Source organism: Haliotis rufescens, unplaced genomic scaffold (genome assembly GCF_023055435.1).
Source record: "Haliotis rufescens isolate VD_foot unplaced genomic scaffold, xgHalRufe1.0.p SCAF_1, whole genome shotgun sequence".
Classification (NCBI taxonomy): domain Eukaryota; kingdom Metazoa; phylum Mollusca; class Gastropoda; order Lepetellida; family Haliotidae; genus Haliotis; species Haliotis rufescens.
In genome coordinates, this window is record NW_025963779.1 from 940,001 (window position 1) to 961,495 (window position 21,495).

The following is a 21,495-nucleotide window of genomic DNA, read 5'->3' on the forward strand; positions in this document are numbered from 1 at the left end:
CACTGTCATGTTTCAGTCTTCTCACCATCACACGTACACCACACTGTCATGTTTAAGTCTCACCGCCATCACACGTACACCACACTGTCATGTTTAAGTCTCACCGCCATCACACGTACACCACACTGTCATGTTTCAGTCTTCTCACCATCACACGTACACCACACTGTCATGTTTAAGTCTCACCGCCATCACACGTACACCACACTGTCATGTTTAAGTCTCACCGCCATCACATGTACATCACACTGTCATGTTTCAGTCTTCTCACCATCACACGTACACCACACTGTCATGTTTCAGTCTCACCACCATCACACACACACCACACTGTCATGTTTAAGTCTCACCGCCATCACACGTACACCACACTGTCATGTTTAAGTCTCACCACCATCACACACACACCACACTGTCATGTTTAAGTCTCACCGCCATCACACGTACACCACACTGTCATGTTTCAGTCTCACCACCATCACACGTACACCACACTGTCATGTTTAAGTCTCACCGCCATCACACGTACACCACACTGTCATGTTTCAGTCTTCTCACCATCACACGTACACCACACTGTCATGTTTCAGTCTCACCACCATCACACACACACCACACTGTCATGTTTAAGTCTCACCGCCATCACACGTACACCACACTGTCATGTTTCAGTCTTCTCACCATCACACGTACACCACACTGTCATGTTTCAGTCTCACCACCATCACACACACACCACACTGTCATGTTTAAGTCTCACCGCCATCACACGTACACCACACTGTCATGTTTCAGTCTCACCACCATCACACACACATCACACTGTCATGTTTCAGTCTCCTCACCATCACACGAACACCATGTTTCAACCCCACTATTGTCACACATACACCACACTGTCATGTTTCAGTCTCACCGCCATCACACCACAGTTTCATGTTTCAGAGAGCCGCCATCACACAAACACCACACTGTCATGTTTCAGAGAGCCGCCATCACACAAACACCACACTGTCATGTTTCAGAGAGCCGCCATCACACAAACACCACACTGTCATGTTTCAGAGAGCCGCCATCACACAAACACCACACTGTCATGTTTCAGAGAGCCGCCATCACACAAACACCACACTGTCATGATTCAGAGAGCTGCCATCACACAAACACCACACTGTCATGTTTCAGAGAGCTGCCATCACACATACACCACACTGTCATGTTTCAGAGAGTCGCCATCACACAAACACCACACTGTCATGTTTCAGAGAGCCGCCATCAGACAACCACCACACTGTCATGTTTCAGAGAGCCGCCATCACACATACACCACACTGTCATGATTCAGAGAGCTGCCATCACACAAACACCACACTGTCATGTTTCAGAGAGCCGCCATCACACATACACCACACTGTCATGTTTCAGAGAGCCGCCATCACACAAACACCACACTGTCATGTTTCAGAGAGCAGCCATCACACAAACACCACACTGTCATATTTCAGAGAGCCGCCATCACACAAACACCACACTGTCATGTTTCAGAGAGCCGCCATCAGACAAACACCACACTGTCATGTTTCAGAGAGCTGCCATCACACAAACACCACACTGTCATGTTTCAGAGAGCCGCCATCACACAAACACCACACTGTCATGCTTCAGAGAGCCGCCATCACACAAACACCACACTGTCATGATTCAGAGAGCCGCCATCACACAAACACCACACTGTCATGTTTCAGTCTCACCACCATCACACGTACACCACACTGTCATGTTTCAGAGAGCCGCCATCACACAAACACCACGCTGTCATGTTTCAGAGAGCCGCCATCACACAAACACCACAATGTCATGTTTCAGAGAGCCGCCATCACACAAACACCACACTGTCATGATTCAGAGAGCCGCCATCACACAAACACCACACTGTCATGTTTCAGAGAGCCGCCATCACACAAACACCACACTGTCATGTTTCAGAGAGCCGCCATCACACAAACACCATACTGTCATGTTTCAGAGAGCCGCCATCAGACAAACACCACACTGTCATGTTTCAGAGAGCCGCTATCACACAAACACCACACTGTCATGTTTCAGAGAGCTGCCATCACACAAACACCACACTGTCATGTTTCAGAGAGCTGCCATCACACATACACCACACTGTCATGTTTCAGAGAGCCGCCATCACACAAACACCACACTGTAATGTTTCAGAGGGCCGCCATCACACAAACACGACACTGTCATGTTTCAGAGAGCCGCCATCACACAAACACCACACTGTCATGTTTCAGAGAGCCGCCATCACACCACACTGTCATGTTTCAGAGAGCCGCCATCAGACAACCACCACACTGTCATGTTTCAGAGAGCCGCCATCACACATACACCACACTGTCATGATTCAGAGAGCTGCCATCACACAAACACCACACTGTCATGTTTCAGAGAGCCGCCATCACACATACACCACACTGTCATGTTTCAGAGAGCCGCCATCACACAAACACCACACTGTCATGTTTCAGAGAGCAGCCATCACACAAACACCACACTGTCATATTTCAGAGAGCCGCCATCACACAAACACCACACTGTCATGTTTCAGAGAGCCGCCATCAGACAAACACCACACTGTCATGTTTCAGAGAGCTGCCATCACACAAACACCACACTGTCATGTTTCAGAGAGCCGCCATCACACCACACTGTCATGTTTCAGAGAGCTGAACGGTCCATCTCTGTGTCAACCCAGAGAAATGTGGAGTACAAACAGACAATCCAGTGGGAAAAGTTCCACGATGGCTTCCCTAACCTCTTCATTCAGGACGTGAAGGACATGGCTGGGAAAGATGGTACTGCAGTTTGTATACTACTCAACATTTAAGAATTGAGTTCTGTTTTTTGTGTTTTAAGGAGATACACTGGTTTTAATGTTTGGAATTGAAGTCAATTCTTAAAAAAGTATTAACTTCACAGACTGTTTATTTAATCATAAGCTCAAAAAACTAGTGACAACAATACAAAATAAGTGATGTTAATCAACCAATCAGGATGCAGTTGTCTATTAGCAGGTGTGGCCTATTTGCTTGCTTAGACAATCAAATGCAACAGAATCACTTGCAGTCTATTTATTCGCAGTTGTTTCATACTATTTGCATTTAAATCTTAGTAGATTTCTGTATTCCGATCAGGCCCATTAAGTTTTGCTGCAATTTCAACACCTCTGTGTGAGAGATTTAGGCACGTCTGTGTGTGTGGGAGAGATTTAGGCACATCTGTCTATGTGTGAAACATTTAGGCACATCCGTCTGTGTAGGAGATATTTAGGCACATCCGTCTGTGTAGGAGATATTTAGGCACATCTGTCTGTGCGGGAGAGATTTAGGCACATCTGTCTGTGTAGGAGGGATTTAGGCACATCTGTCTGTGTAGGAGAGATTTAGGCACATCTGACTGTGTGGGAGGGATTTAGGCACATCTGACTGTGTGGGAGAGATTTAGGCACATCTGACTGTGTGGGAGGGATTTAGGCACATCTGACTGTGTGGGAGGGATTTAGGCACATCTGACTGTGTGGGAGGGATTTAGGCACATCTGTCTGTGTAGGAGAGATGTAGGCACATCTGACTGTGTGGGAGGGATTTAGGCACATCTGACTGTGAGGGAGAGATTTAGGCACATCTGACTGTGTGGGAGGGATTTAGGCACATCTGACTCTGTGTAGGAGAGATTTAGACACATCTGACTGTGAGGGTCCTGTTCCTTATCTCATCAAGTGACGTTTTTTTCAGTGATATTTCTGGGAAGTTTCCACTCTCCGGCAGTCATATTTGAACAACTTTCTGTCCTGTATGCTTTCCCAAGGTAGGTTGACACTGGAACATAGCACAGAGTGCAGCAGCATACACTGGAACATAACACAGAGTGCTGCAGCATACACTAGGAACATAGCACAGAGTGCTGCAGCATACACTGGCACATAGCACAGAGTGCAGCAGCATACACTGGAACATAACACAGAGTGCCGCAGCATACACTAGGAACATAGCACAGAGTGCAGTAGCATACACTGGAACATAGCACAGAGTGCAGCAGCATACACTGGAACATAGCACAGAGTGCAGCAGCATACCCTGGAACATAGCACAGAGTGCAGCAGCATACACTAGGAACATAGCACAGAGTGAAGCAGCATACCCTGGAACATAACACAGAGTGCAGCAGCATACACTAGGAACATAACACAGAGTGCAGCAGCATACACTGGAACATAGCACAGAGTGCAGCAGCATACACTAAGAACATAACACAGAGTGCAGCAGCATACACTGGAACATAGCACAGAGTGCAGCAGCATACACTAGGAACATAACACAGAGTGCAGCAGCATACACTGGAACATAGCACAGATTGCTGCAGCATACACTAGGAACATAACACAGAGTGCAGCAGCATACACTGGAACATAGCACAGAGTGCTGCAGCATACACTGGAACATAACACAGAGTGCTGCAGCATACACTGGAACATAACACAGAGTGCTGCAGCATACACTGGAACATAACACAGAGTGCAGTAGCATACACTGGAACATAACAGAGAGTGCTGCAGCATACACTGGAACATAACACAGAGCGCTGCAGCATACACTGGAACATAACACAGAGTGCTGCAGCATACACTAGGAACATAGCACAGAGTGCAGTAGCATACACTGGAACATAGCACAGAGTGCAGCAGCATTCACTGGAACATAACACAGTGCTGCAGCATACACTAGGAACATAACACAGAGTGCAGCAGCATACACTGGAACATAGCACAGAGTGCTGCAGCATACACTGGAACATAACACAGAGTGCTGCAGCATACACTGGAACATAACACAGAGTGCTGCAGCATACACTGGAACATAACACAGAGTGCTGCAGCATACACTGGAACATAGCACAGAGTGCTGCAGCATACACTGGAACATAACACAGTGCTGCAGCATACACTAGGAACATAGCACAGAGTGCAGCAGCATACACTGGAACATAACACAGTGCTGCAGCATACACTAGGAACATAGCACAGAGTGCTGCAGCATACACTGGAACATAGCACAGAGTGCAGTAGCATACACTGGAACATAGCACAGAGTGCAGTAGCATACACTGGAACATAACACAGAGTGCTGCAGGATACACTGGAACATAACACAGAGGGCTGCAGCATACACTAGGAACATAGCACAGAGTGCAGCAGCATACACTAGGAACATAGCACAGAGTGCAGCAGCATACACTGGAACATAACACAGAGTGCTGCAGCATACACTAGGAACATAGCACAGAGTGCTGCAGCATACACTAGGAACATAACACAGAGTGCAGCAGCATACACTGGAACATAACACAGAGTGCTGCAGCATACACTGGAACATAACACAGAGTGCTGCAGCATACACTGGAACATAGCACAGAGTGCTGCAGGATACACTGGAACATAACACAGAGGGCTGCAGCATACACTAGGAACATAGCACAGAGTGCAGGAGCATACACTTGGAGCATAGCACAGAGTGCAGTAGCATACACTGGAACATAGCACAGAGTGCAGCAGCATACACTAGGAACATAGCACAGAGTGCAGCAGCATACACTAGGAACATAGCACAGAGTGCAGTAGCATACACTGGAACATAGCACAGAGTGCTGCAGCATACACTAGGAACATAACACAGAGTGAAGCAGCATACACTGGAACATAACACAGAGTGCTGCAGCATACACTAGGAACATAGCACAGAGTGTAGTAGCATACACTAGGAGCATAGCACAGAGTGCAGTAGCATACACTAGGAACATAGCACAGAGTGCAGCAGCATACACTGGAACATAACACAGAGTGCTGCAGCATACATTAGGACTTGCATATGACATACAGCAATTGAACACTTGTATGTGACATAGAGTAATTGTACACTTGTATATCACATAGAGTAATTGTACACTTGTATATGACATACAGAAGTTGGACACTTGTATATGACATACAGAAATTGTACACTTGTATATGACATACAGTAATTGTACACTTGTATATGACATACAGTAATTGTACACTAGTTATTGACGTGTGATGTTCTGCAGTATTGACGTGTGATGTTCTGCAGTATTGACGTGTGATGTTCTGCAGTATTGACATGTGATGTTCTGCAGTATTGACGTGTGATGTTCTGCAGTATTGACGTGTGATGTTCTGCAGTATTGACGTGTGATGTTCTGCAGTATTGACATGTGATGTTCTGCCGTATTGACGTGTGACGTTCTGCAGTATTGACGTGTGACGTTCTGCAGTATTGACATGTGATGTTCTGCAGTATTGACTTGTGATGTTCAGCAGTATTGACGTGTGACGTTCTGCAGTATTGACTTGTGATGTTCAGCAGTATTGACGTGTGACGTTCTGCAGTATTGACATGTGATGTTCTGCAGTATTGACGTGTGACGTTCTGCAGTATTGACGTGTGACGTTCTGCAGTATTGACATGTGATGTTCTGCAGTATTGACGTGTGATGTTCAGCAGTATTGACGTGTGACGTTCTGCAGTATTGACGTGTGATGTTCTGCAGTATTGACGTGTGACGTTCTGCAGTATTGACATGTGATGTTCAGCAGTATTGACATGTGACGTTCTGCAGTATTGACATGTGATGTTCAGCAGTATTGACTTGTGACGTTCTGCAGTATTGACGTGTGACGTTCTGGATGTGACCTTGACTTTGTGTTCATTCTGCCCTAGGTACCTGGCGAAGTCCTTTCACTTCATCCTGCCGTACTTCCCAACTGGGACAATGGAGCGTGTGGATAGGGAAGGTCAGATCGCCACAGCTAAGGTCAGTTCTCAAATCAGGTCGCTAAGGCAATCACAATTTGGCATGATTATATATTTTACCTCATCCTGACTCTTACTTATTTGCTTATTATCCCCAACGAAGTTGGCAGGGGATATAGAAATGGGCTCCGTCCGTCCGTCCATCACGTTTCGTTTCCGGAGCATAACACATAAACCGTTCAATATTTTTTCATCAAACTTTGCAGGTCTGTCAGGTACATGCTGAACTGGTGCCTTTTGCTATTGAGAAATTTTAGAAATTTTTATTTTTTACGATTGCATGGCAATCAGATGGACTTAGGTTCTGTGAGGGTAGGGTTTGTTTCCGGAGCATAACTCATAAACCGTTCAATATTTTTTCATCAAACTTTGCAGGTCTGTCAGGTACATGCTGAACTGGTGCCTTTTGCTACTGAGAAATTTTAGATTTTTTTTTTTTTTTTACGTTTCCATGGCAACAAGATGGACTTAGGTTCTGTGAGGGTAGGGTTTGTTTCCGGAGCATAACTCATAAACCGTTCAATATTTTTTCATCAAACTTTGCAGGTCTGTCAGGTACATGATGAACTGGTGCCTTTTGCTATTGAGAAATTTTAGAATTTTTTATTTTTTACGTTTGCATGGCAACAAGATGGACTTCGGTTCTGTGAGGGTAGGGTTCGTTTCCGGAGCATAACTAATAAACCGTTCAATATTTTTTCATCAAACTTTGCAGGTCTGTCAGGTACATGCTGAACTGGTGCCTTTTGCTATTGAGAAATTTTAGAAATATTTATTTTTTACGTTTCCATGGCAACAAGATGGACTTAGGTTCTGTAAGGGTAGGGTTTGTTTCCGGAGCATAACTCATAAACCATTCAATATTTTTTCATCAAACTTTGCAGATCATTCAGGTACATGCTGAACTGGTGCCTTTTGCCATTGAGAAATTTTAGAAATATTTATTTTTTACGTTTCCATGGCAACAAGATGGACTTAGGTTTCAAACTCATCTTTTTTTTACAATTTCCATGACAAGTTCCACCTCGGTTAAAAAGGTTAGGGTTTGTATAGACATAATTATGTCATAAATTCTGCAACAGGGGCGGGGGATATAGCCAAGTTAGTGGCAAACTCTTGTCTCTTCTTATTCTCGAAATGTATTGGAAATTTCCGGTGAACAGAAATCATCTCACCCAATCCTCTGATAAGCAAGTGCACCGGAAACACGTGATCAACCAGCCTGTCTCATCACTCCTTATTTAATTTCCATTTTCGAAACACATGGGAGAGAGCGGGGATGACTAGGTTGGTGCTTTACCTTATTCAGACTCATAGTAATTTGCTTGAAGCCTGTAGTTGGTGGTGGTATCACCTGCATGTGTGATTCTGGATAACGTCTGTTCTGTGCAAAGCCCCAAGGGAACGTGGTCCGACATCTTCTAGGCTGTCATCTTCTTCCAATGTCAGTAGTGGGGTTCCACATCCTTCTTGACAAAAAGACAAAATCATAAGATTTGTGGATTTGGTAAAGCATGCATAGAATATCTTTTAAGCTTGCTTTACAAAAGATGTCAGTGTCAGGAGAAGCACGAAATCTTATCACAGTCATTTATCACTCGTGCTCTGAAATACATGTAACTCTGCTCTGACCTATGTGAAGACCTGCATGATCACTGACTTGCTGAAACACATGATTACCCACGTGATGACCTATGTGATGACCAACATGATGACCCATGTGATGACCTATGTGATGACCTATGTGATGATCTACGTGATGCCCAACATGATGACCTATGTGATGATCAACATGATGACCTATTTGATTACCAACATGATGACTCATGTGATGACCTATGTGATGAAGGGGCGGTCGGGTAGCCTAGTGGTTAAAGCATTCGCTCGTCACGCCGAAGACCCGGGTTCGATTCTCGACATGGGTACAATGTGTGAAGCCCATTTCTGGTGTCCCCCGCCGTGATATTGCTGGAATATTGCTAAAAGCGGCGTAAAACCATACTCACTCACTCACCTATGTGATGACCAATGTAAATACCTACGGATGACCTATGTAAAGACCAACATGATGACCTATGTAATGACCTATATGATGATCTAAGTGATGACCAACATGATGACCTATGTGATGACACACATGATGACCTACATGATGACCAACATGATGACCAACATGATGACCTTTGTGATGACCTACGTGATGACCAACATGATGACTTATGTGATGACCTACATGACCTATGTGTTGACCTACACGATGACCTATGTGATGACCTATATGATGACCAACATGATGACCTATGTGATGACCAACATGATGATCGATGTTATGACCTACATGATGACCTATGTGATGACCTATATGATGATCTACGTGATGACCGACATGATGACCCATGTGATGACCAACATGATGACCTATGTGATGACTCATGTGATGACTCATGTGATGACCTATGTGATAACCAATGTAAATACCTATGTGATGACCTGTGTGATGACCAACATGGTGACCTACATGATGACCAACATGATGACTTATGTGATGACCTATGTGATAACCTACATAATGGCCTACACAATGACCTATGTGATGACCTATGTGATGACCAACATTGTGACCTACGTCATGACCTGCATGATGACTGACTTGCTGAAACACATAATGACCTACATGATGACCAACATGATGACCTACGTATTGACTTACATGATGACCTTTGTATTGACTTACATGATGACCTACGTTATGACCCGCATGATGACCAACATAAGGACCTACGTATTGACTTACATGATGACCTACGTTATGACCTGCATGATGACCTACCTTATGACCTACGTTATGACGTACATGATAACAACATAATGACCTACATGATGACCTAAGTATTGACTTACATGATGACCTTTGTTATGACCTGCATGATGACCTATGTTATGACCTGCGTTATGACCTGCGTGATGACTGACTTGCTAAAATACATGATGACCTACATGATGACCTACGTGATGACCAACATGATGACCTTTGTGATGACCTACGTGATGACCAACATGATGACCTACGTTTTGACCTGCATGATGACTGACTTGCTGAAACACATGATGACCTAAATGATGACCTACTTTCAGACCCTGGCAACTCTGCTGTCTGCCATCCCGCTCACCGCCAAGGGACCCGCACAGATCATCATCTTCGACATCCACGCCCTCCAGGAGAGATTCTACTTCTCTGATAATGTCATCCCAAGGTATTTCTAACACTCTTACAGTGGAGACACCTTCAGTACAGATATGACCAGTATATCCAAATTCATCAATATAGCTGAGACAATGTCAACACTTGTGTCTGTTTCCCAGTTGCCTTTGACCACTGGTGTCTGGCCACTGGTGTCATACCACTGATGTCTGGCCACGGGTGTCTGGCCACTGGTGTCTGGCCACTGGGGTCTGACCACGGGTGTCTGGCCATGGGTGTCTTACCACTGGTGTCTGGCCACTGGTGTCTGGCCACGGGTGTCTGGCCACTGGGGTCTGACCACGGGTGTCTGGCCACGGGTGTCTGACTACTGGTGTCTGACTACTGGTGTCTGGCCATGGGTGTCTGGCCACTGGGGTCTGACCACGGGTGTCTGGCCACGGGTGTCTGACTACTGGTGTCTGGCCATGGGTGTCTTACCACTGGTGTCTGGCCACTGGTGTCTGGCAACGAGTGTCTGACTACTTGTGTCTGGCCATGGGTGTCTGACCACTGGTGTCTGTCCACGGGTGTCTGACCACTGGTGTCTGGCCACTTGTGTCTGACCACTGGTGTCTGACTACTGGTGTCTGACTACTGGTGTCTGACCACTGGTGTCTGACTACTGGTGTCTGACTACTGGTGTCTGACCACTGGTGTCTGACCACTGGTGTCTGGCCACTGGGGTCTGACCACGTGTGACTGGCCACTGGGGTCTGACCACGGGTGTCTGGCCACGGGTGTCTGGCCACTGGTGTCTGGCCACTGATGTCTGGCCACTGGTGTCTGACCACTGGTGTCTGGCCACTGGTGTCTTACCACTGTCTGACCACTGATGTCTGGCCACTGGTGTCTGGCCACTGATGTCTGGCCACTGGTGTCTGGCCACTGGTGTCTGACCACTGGTGTCTGGCCACTGATGTCTGGCCACTTATGTCTGGCCACTTGTGTCTGACCACTGGTGTCTGGCCACAGGTGTCTGGCCACTGGGGTCTGGCCACTTATGTCTGGCCACTGGTGTCTGACCACTGGTGTCTGGCCACTGGTGTCTGGCCACTGATGTCTGGCCACTGGTGTCTGGCCACTGGTGTCTTACCACTGTCTGACCACTGATGTCTGGCCACTAGTGTCTGGCCATTGTGTCTGGCCACTGATGTCTTACTACTGGTGTCTGACTACTGGTGTCTGACCACGGGTGTCTGGCCACTTGTGTCTGGCCACTGGTGTCTGACTACTGGTGTCTGGCAACGGGCGTCTGACCACTGGTGTTTGACCACTGATGTCTGACCACTTGTCTCTGGCCACTGGTGTCTGGCCACTGGTGTCTGATGTCTGACTACTGGTGTCTCACCACTGGTGTCTGGCCACTGGTGTCTGACTACTGGTGTCTGGCAACGGGTGTCTGACCACTGGTGGCTGGCCCCTGATGTTTGACCACTGATGTCTGACCACTTGTCTCGGGCCACTGGTGTCTGGCCACAGGTGTCTGACCATGGGTGTCTGGCCACTGATGTCTGACTACTGGTGTCTGACCACGGGTGTCTGGCCACGGGTGTCTGGCCACTTGTGTCTGGCCATTGTGTCTGGCCACTGATGTCTGACTACTGCTGTCTGACTACTGCTGTCTGACCACGGGTGTCTGGCCACTTGTGTCTGGCCACTGGTGTCTGACTACTGGTGTCTGGCAACGGGTGTCTGACCACTGGTGTTTGACCACTGATGTCTGACCACTTGTCTCTGGCCACTGGTGTCTGGCCACTGGTGTCTGATGTCTGACTTCTGGTGTCTCACCACTGGTGTCTGGCCACTGGTGTCTGACTACTGGTGTCTGGCAACGGGTGTCTGACCACTGGTGGCTGGCCCCTGATGTTTGACCACTGATGTCTGACCACTTGTCTCTGGCCACTGGTGTCTGGCCACAGGTGTCTGACCATGGGTGTCTGGCCACTGATGTCTGACCACATGTCTCTGGCCACTGGTGTCTGGCAACGGGTGTCTGACCACGGGTGTCTTGCCACTTGTCTCTGACCACTGGTGTCTGACCACTGGTGTCTGGCCACTGGTGTTTGACCATTGATATCTGACCACTTGTCTCTGGCCACTGGTGTCTGGCTACTGGTGTTTGACCATTGATATCTGACCAATGATGTCTGACCACTGGTGGCTGGCCCCTGGTGTTTGACCACTGGTCTCTGGCCACTGGGGTTTGACCACTTGTGTCTTACCACTGTCTGACCACTGATGTCTGGCCCCTGGTGTCTGGCCCCTGGTGTTTGACCACTGATGTCTGACCACTGGTCTCTGGCCACTGGGGTTTGACCACTGATGTCTGACCACTGGTGGCTGGCCCCTGGTGTTTGACCACTGATGTCTGACCACTGGTCTCTGGCCACTTGGGTTTGACCACTTGTGTCTTACCACTGTCTGGCCACTGTGTCTGGCCACTGATGTCTGGCCACTGATGTCTGGCCACTGATGTCTGGCCACTTGTGTCTGGCCACTGATGTCTGGCCACTTGTGTCAGGCCACTTGTGTCTGGCCACTGATGTCTGGCCACTTGTGTCTGGCTACTGATGTCTGGCCACTTGTGTCTGGCCACTGATGTCTGGCCACTTGTGTCTGGCCACTGGTGTCTGGCCACTGATGTCTTGCCACTTGTGTCTGGCCACTGGTGTCTGGCCACTGGTGTCTGGCCACTTGTGTCTGGCCACTGGTGTCTGGCCACTGGTGTTTGACCATTGATATCTGACCAATGATGTCTGACCACTGGTGTATGACCATTGGTGTCTGACCACTGGTCTCTGGCCACTGGTGTCTGGCTACTGGTGTTTGACCATTGATATCTGACCAATGATGTCTGACCACTGGTGGCTGGCCCCTGGTGTTTGACCACTGATGTCTGACCACTGGTCTCTGGCCACTGGGGTTTGACCACTTGTGTCTTACCACTGTCTGACCACTGGTGTCTGGCCACTGGTGTCTGACCACTGGTGTTTGACCACTGATGTCTGACCACTGGTCTCTGGCCACTGGGGTTTGACCACTGATGTCTGACCACTGGTGGCTGGCCCCTGTCTGACCACTGGTCTCTGGCCACTTGAGTTTGACCACTTGTGTCTTACCACTGTCTGGCCACTGTGTCTGGCCACTGATGTCTGGCCACTTGTGTCTGGCCACTGGTGTCTGGCCACTGGTGTCTTGCCACTTGTGTCTGGCCACTGGTGTCTGGCCACTGGTGTTTGACCATTGATATCTGACCAATGATGTCTGACCACTGGTGTATGACCATTGGTGTCTGACCACTGGTGTCTTACCACTGTCTGACCACTGATGTCTGGCCACGGGTGTCTGGCCATTGTGTCTGGCCACTGATGTCTGGCCACTGTCTGACCACTGATGTCTGGCCACTGGTGTCTTACCACTGTCTGACTACTGGTGTCTGGCCACTGGTGTCTGACCACTAGTGTCTGGCCACTGTCTGACCACTGATGTCTGACCACTGATGTCTGGCCACGGGTGTCTGGCCACTGGTGTCTTACCACTGTCTGACCACTGATGTCTGACCACTGGTGTCTGGCCATTGTGTCTGACCACTGTCTGACCACTGATGTCTGGCCACTAGTGTCTGGCCACTGGTGTCTTACCACTGTCTGACCACTGATGTCTGGCCACTGGTGTCTGACCACTGTCTGACCACTGGTGTCTGGCCATTGTGTCTGGCCACTGATGTCATACCACTGATGTCTGACCACTGATGTCTGACCACTGATGTCTGACCACTGATGTCTGGCCACTAGTGTCTGGCCACTGGTGTCTGGCCACTGTCTGACCACTGATGTCTGGCCATTGTGTCTGGCCATTGTGTCTGACCACTGATGTCTGACCACTGATGTCATACCACTGATGTCTGGCCACTAGTGTCTGGCCACTTGTGTCTTACCACTGTCTGACCACTGATGTCTGACCACTGATGTCTGGCCACTAGTGTCTGGCCACTGGTGTCTTACCACTGTCTGACCACTGATGTCTGGCCACCGGTGTCTGACTACTGGTGTCTGACCACTGGTGTCTGGCCACTTGTGTCTGACTACTGGTGTCTGGCAACGGGTGTCTGACCACTGGTGTCTGGCCCCTGGTGTTTGACCACTGATGTCTGGCCACTTGTGTCTGGCCACTGATGTCTGACAACTGGTGTCTGACTACTGGTGTCTGACCACTGGTGTCTGGCCACTTGTGTCTGACTACTGGTGTCTGGCAACGGGTGTCTGACCACTGGTGTCTGGCCCCTGGTGTTTGACCACTGATGTCTGACCACTTGTCTCTGGCCACTGGTGTCTGGCCACTGGTGTCTGACCACTGATGTCTGACCACTTGTCTCTGGCCACTGGTGTCTGGCCACGGGTGTCTGGCCACTGGTGTTTGACCATTGATATCTGACCACTTGTCTCTGGCCACTGGTGTCTGGCTACTGGTGTTTGACCATTGATATCTGACCAATGATGTTTGACCACTGGTGTATGACCACTGGTGTCTGGCCCCTGGTGTTTGACCACTGATGTCTGACCACTGGTCTCTGGCCACTGGGGTTTGACCACTTGTGTCTTACCACTGTCTGACCACTGGTGTCTGGCCACTGGTGTCTGGCCCCTGGTGTTTGACCACTGATGTCTGACCACTTGTCTCTGGCCACTGGTGTCTGGCCACTGGTGTTTGACCATTGATATCTGACCAATGATGTCTGACCACTGGTGTATGACCATTGGTGTCTGACCACTGGTGTCTGGCTACTGGTGTCTGGCCCCTGGTGTTTGACCACTGATGTCTGACCACTGGTGTATGACCATTGGTGTCTGACCACTGGTGTCTGGCCCCTGGTGTTTGACCATTGGTGTCTGACCACTGGTGTCTGGCCACTGGTGTCTGACCACTGGTGTCTGGCCACTGGTGTTTGACCATTGATATCTGACCAATGATGTCTGACCATCAGGTGTATGACCATTGGTGTCTGACCACTGTTGTCTGACCACTGTTGTCTGACCACTGGTGTTTGGCCACAGTTGTCTGACCACTGGTGTCTTTCCACTGGTGTCTGACCACTGTTCTCAAAACGATGTAATATATGATGTAATTTTGCAGACTTGAGACAGCGATTCAACTATTGCAACGCGAGGTTGAACGACTTGAGGACCGAACCAATCTGACGTTTGCCTTCCCTGATGATGGAGCTTTCAAACGCTTCCACCTTCACTTTGCTGGGGAACAGACCATTATTTGTGCCAAGATCCGTGATGGAGACAAGAAAATAGTAAAAGTTAAAGAAGGTATTGTCCACAGTTCAGTTGAAAACTATGTGCCAACAATACACATAACATTTTAGGTTTTAGAAAGAAGGAGATTCACTGAATAACAAATAAACATTAGAAAGTATGTATAATTGACAGTAAATGGTTAATTTGTGTTACCGGATTTGGTAAAATCTTTTTCCAACTTGCAGGCAACCCAAGTGGCAAGCATGTGATCATCATTGATGACTTGGTCCAAACAGGGGGCACGCTGAAGGAGTGTGGGAAGGTGAGGAGGAGTTTGTTTGATGAAGCAGAATAAGTCTCTGTACTCAATCAGGGGATCCCCCGGTCAATGTGGCTGCTGGGTTCTGTAAATTATATATCACTACAGACAACTCTGATATACTGTTATAGTGTCTGGGGTGGTCGGGTAGCCTTGTGGTTAAAGCGTTCGCTCATCAATCTGAAGACCGGGGTTCGATTCCGACACGGGTACAATGTGTGAACCCCATTTCTGGTGTCCCCCGCCGTGATATTGCTGGAATATTGCTAAAAACAGCGTAAAACCATACTCACTCACTCACTGTTATAGTGTCTGTCATATAACTGTAATATTGCTACAGACAACTCTGATATACTGTTATATTGTCTGTCATACAACTAATATTGCTGCAGACGACTGTGATATACTGTTATAGTGTCTGTCATATAACTTATTTATCACTACAGACGACTGTGATATATGTTATAGTGTCTGTCATATAACTTATATATCACTACAGACAACTCTGATATACTGCTATAGTGTCTGTCATATAACTTATATATCACTACAGACGACTCTGATACACTGTTATAGTGTCTGTCATATAACTTATATAACACTACAGACGACTCTGATACACTGTTATAGTGTCTGTCATATAACTTATATAACACTACAGACAACTCTGATATACCGTTATAGTGTCTGTCATATAACTTATTTATCACTACAGACGACTCTGATACACTGTTATAGTGTCTGTCATATAACTTATATAACACTACAGACGACTGATATACTGTTATAGTGTCTGTCATATAACTGTAATATTGCTGCCGACAACTATACTGTTTTATCATATAATGGGTAGGTTTCTCGGCAGGATAAAGCCAACGGATAAAAACAATATCCGTTGGGGTCATATGCGGATAGAGATGCAAATATAAAAGGTCAAGTAGGGACTACTTTCAGTGTTTTCAAACAAACATGGCGTGGCCCTTGTCATTCGGCTATCGAATTAACCATCGGGAATCTGGATAATCTAAAGGGATAATTGCTATCATTATCCAAAGAACAGTCTAACATACTGAAAATCAGTGTCTAACTGTGATGTAGCTAAGGCATTTTTTAAGTTTTGGCAACTTTGGAGATATAAATTTCGAAACAATTTTGCGAGGGCACTAGGCTTAGCCAAGCGAGATCAGTAGCCATATCTGTGCTTGTCGACCTCTGTGACTTGAAACCTTTTCCACAAATTAAAATGGTTGGATTTGGCCGAAATATGTTTGAATTGTTACATTGTTTCATTTTGTCGCTGTGTGTACATCTGACTGCACTTAACGTTATGACAGGACAGACCGACTGTCAACAACGTCTGACTGTGGCTGTGACGTCTCATAGACTAGGGTTAGAGTAGCTTCCTTTTGACAAAGGGCAGTTACTCTAGCGGACAGACCGATGGATTGCCGCGAAAGGCAAGTAAAAACAATTGTTGTTTTGCGTATATGTTGCTTCGCCACTGTATAAGAAACAGATTTCAGTTGGAACTATATCGGCTACTGTCACTGTCCGACTGACACATCACTTACCCTGTGACGCAATAAATATTAATGCACGCAATGTTTCGGTAATGTTTGTGAGAGAGGGAAAGCGATTTTCAAGCACAGAATTAAAGAATGACATTATATGATAAAGAGGTTATCACGCTTGTGTGTTTGGGGATGGTAAATATCCTGTATTAGGAATAAACACTATGTATTAAGATCGCCAAGGCTCGCCAAATATAATGTTTATTCCTAATACAGGATATTTACCATCCCCAAACACACTCGCGTGATAACCTCTATATAGTGTCTGTCATACAACTAATATTGCTGCAGACGACTCTGATATACTGTTATAGTGTCTGTCATATAACTGTTATATTGCTGCCGACAACTCTGATATACTGTTATAGTGTCTTTCATATAACTTATATATCACTACAGACAACTCTGATATACTGTTATAGTGTCTGTCATATTACTTATATATCACTACAGACAACTCTGATATACTGTTATAGTGTTTGTCATATAACTGTAATATTGCTGCCGACAACTCTGATATACAGTAATGGTGTCTGTCATATAACTTATATATCACTACAGACAACTCTGATGTACTGTTATGGTGTCTGTCATATAACTAATGTTGCTACAGACAACTCTGATGTACTGTTATGGTGTCTGTCATATAACTAATGTTGCTACAGACAACTCTGATGTACTGTTATGGTGTCTGTCATATAACTAATGTTGCTACAGACTGTGATCCAACTGTTATATTGCTGCCGTTGTTTTTGTTGTTGTGGTTGTTTAAGTTATCAAGTCTTACTGTTGTTGTTCATGCAGGTGTTGTTGTGGTTGTTGCCGCAGGTATTGTTGTGGTTGTTGCTGCAGGTGTTGTTGTGGTTGTTGCTGCAGGTGTTGCTGGACCGAGGAGCTGTTGCTATCAGTGCCTATGTCACTCATCCAGTGTTCCCCAAAGAGTCATGGAAGAGATTTGTGGACTCCGATGTTCCGTTCCAGAACTTCTGGATCACAGACTCCATCCCCCATGCTGTCGACATCGCGGAACATAAACCATTCAAACTTCTATCTCTCTGTGATGTGGTGACCGAGTCACTCCTCGGCTATGACCTCATGCCACAGTGAACACCGGAGTAGGAGTGACCTCAATGCCACAATGAAAACGCCGTGAAGCCACCAGATTATATCGGCAACCTCATGCAACAATGGTCTTCATTAACCCATGCTTGCCGTAATAGGCGACTACGCTTGTCGTAAGAGGCGACTTACGGGATCGGGTGGTCAGGCTCGCTGACTTGGTTGATACATGTCATCGTATCCCAATTGCTTGTCAATCACTAGATTGTCAGGTCCAGACTCGATTATTTATGGACTGCTGTCATAAAATAAAAGATCATGCAACAATGTAAACAGCATGAAGCAAACACAATATTTTGGTGACTTTGACAAGCTGACATGTGAGTGGGTCCAGATGCTGTATTTACTGCCTTGTACATGTACATCCAGGTTGTGTAATCTGAACAATGGATGCCAGGGCTGGTGACACCAGTTCCATGTGTACAGTGGAAGATAATGAGGGCAAGTGTTTGGGGTTATTATCATTAGCAGAATAGTAGTTTCGGTTTCTATTGTCAAAGCCATTAGTTTGCAGCCGTCGCCAGTGAGTCACTGTCCGTTATTATTTTATTCGACAAATTGTAACACATACATGACGTGCTGTATGTGGTTGGTGAAGACAGATCTCGTACACACTGACATGCTGTTGAAGCAATATACAGTCAAAGCTCGACATCTCAAACCCTGTTATCTCAAATGCTGTTATCTCAAACGCCTTACTTTATAACGTACGTCTCGTTAACATGCTAGGTTTGAGACAACAGGGTTGGACCTCAGTGTATCATATCATTCATGATATATCACATCAAGTGTACTGGCTCCATCAGTCACATCAAGTCCACAGTATTGTGACCAATATGGAAGATAATTATGTTACTTAATTAGATGTTGATGTTTTGTAGAAATAGATTGTACTCATGTATTATTTTATTATATGTTATTTAAATGAAATATAACAATTCCGATTGTTTGCTTGTCTCCTGTGCTTGTCGACTCTGATCACAGCAGGATGACTTCAACTTCATCTGGTCCACCTGTGACAAGTTGCCATAGTAACGATATCCGTGTGCTGCTCTCTGTGAACAGTTTCACTTGGACTTGTCTACACAGAGCAATGGAGTGGCCCAGAGTGGTTTCCTGATAGAAGACTGATTGGAACATTGTGCACTAATTCAATAATGTACATGAATCGTACTTCCATAATTTGCTTCTTAAAACACTCGCCTGCAAATATGTCCTTATATTGTCGATCATGAAACTGTCTATGTATTTGTTAGGTTGGAATCATTGAGAAGGTACAGATGGAGTGCAAGAGCAGATAAAAAATCCTTAACGATCGGGTTTCCTTAACGATCGGGTTTCCAACTTAATAAGCAAATATATTGGTGCACGATCAAAAGTAGAAGTACTCGTATTTGACGGCAAGTGTCTTAGGAAATGGATCATGTTGCATTTATTGTTTGCATTTATTGTTAGATTGTTACCGTAGGTTTTTCTGTGTTTATACCTTGGCAGTATCATATTATCACGTTTCACCATAACATTGACCTTCAACAGGTCCACCATTGACACTTGATGTAATAGACCTGGAAAGATCCAGGGTAGAATAGGTCTTCAGCAACCCATGCTTGCAGGGTAGAATAGGTCTTCAGCAACCCATGCTTGCAGGGTAAAATAGGTCTACAGCAACCCATGCTTGCCGTAAAAGGAGATTATCATCCACCCCCACCCCAAAAAAAACCCCCCAAAACCCACACCGCCCACACTGTATTTTGAGAACCAATTCTTATATTTTTTGAAGTCCAAGAGGATGCATTTGAGATCAACAGTCATCCAGAGCCATGTTTGTTGATTGGGGCATAGCCATGTTTGTTGATGGGGGCATAGCCATGTTTGTTGATGAAGCCATAGCCATGTTTGTTGATGAAGGCATCAAGACTTTTTGAGAAACTAAATCCTTATTTTTCAACCTTGACCTTTTGACATTTGCCAAAAGGAATTGCCTCTGGCCATGTGGAGGAATTCGGTGAAAGGATATCCTCTTGTGCCAATCAACTTTAAGAAGATGTAGCGGGTGGAGGTGAGGCCATGAGAGCCACCACAGGACTAGGACACAGTTGGGGGACACTGTTGGGGGACAATCCAACCAGCATGGAACACTGACAGGTTGTGAGTGACAAAAGGCAAACCAATATTATCTGTTTCTTGTTTAAATTTAATTAGTCAATAACAATCATTCATAAATCAACTTATAACATTAGTATATCTGAAAATAGTATATGAGACAACCACAAGTTGCAGCATCATGCAGCAGCAGCAGCAGCCACAGCAGATGAAGGAAGCGGCAGTTTACAGTTGTTTCACTTCTCACCAATACTCTCCATACACACATACTTAAGCTCCTCACAGCGATCTTTACTATCACTGCCACCAGTCAAAACTCCCCACTGACATAGGTGCTCACAACCAAATGACTGTTATGTTTACAAACAAATGACCGCTGCTAAATTACTTTCTTTGTCAATTTGCATTTCTATTTCATTAAAACTATCATGTAGTTGATATAGTAAGAATGTAAAGGAGAAGTTGGGTGATTTTCCGTTAGTCTGCAATCTCGAACCAATCTGATTATACAAAGTAAATTCATCTGGAAAACATGGTCAGTCGTAAACCTTTTCAAAATGAACTATGATGGCATTCCCAAAGACATAAACAAGAGTCATCAGAAAGATGACATATTCCCCCCTGCAGCTGTCTGTAAAGTAACCACAAGTAAAGGTGCTATTCTGTATTCTCTGGGTTTTTTTTATGCAAACAAATGACAAATTACAAGAAACAATGACTAAACAAGCGTACAGTCACGAAGTCATCTATATCCCCCGCCAATTTTAACACGTTATGGTCCCAAACCAGGTAAGTGACCCAACATTTCTTTTAGCCCATTTCAAAATAGCTGCAATGGAAATTCTAAAATAAACATTTCTAAAACTTATTAACTTCCTTAATATCAAATGGCACCAGTTCAGTATGTGCTTTATTTATATATATACAGGCAAGGAAATATTTAACAGTTTACTCCATAAGTGAACCCACCCTATATTAAAACTTAAATCCATCT

The 21,495-nt window shown here is 45.8% G+C and overlaps 1 protein-coding gene across 1 annotated transcript in view; it reads left to right on the forward strand.

Moving 5' to 3' along the window:
- LOC124124185 (ribose-phosphate pyrophosphokinase 4-like) overlaps window positions 1-20,804 on the forward strand; it is a 23,363-nt gene extending 2,559 nt beyond the window's left edge. Inside the window, exons 2-8 of the mRNA XM_048393164.1 lie at window positions 2,735-2,867; window positions 3,807-3,879; window positions 6,807-6,900; window positions 10,035-10,153; window positions 15,277-15,461; window positions 15,635-15,711; window positions 18,156-20,804. Of these exons, the coding sequence (XP_048249121.1) occupies window positions 2,735-2,867; window positions 3,807-3,879; window positions 6,807-6,900; window positions 10,035-10,153; window positions 15,277-15,461; window positions 15,635-15,711; window positions 18,156-18,386 (912 nt within the window). The 3' untranslated portion in view covers window positions 18,387-20,804. The remainder of the gene's footprint in view (window positions 1-2,734; window positions 2,868-3,806; window positions 3,880-6,806; window positions 6,901-10,034; window positions 10,154-15,276; window positions 15,462-15,634; window positions 15,712-18,155) is intronic.
- The last annotated feature ends 691 nt before the right edge of the window (window positions 20,805-21,495 follow it).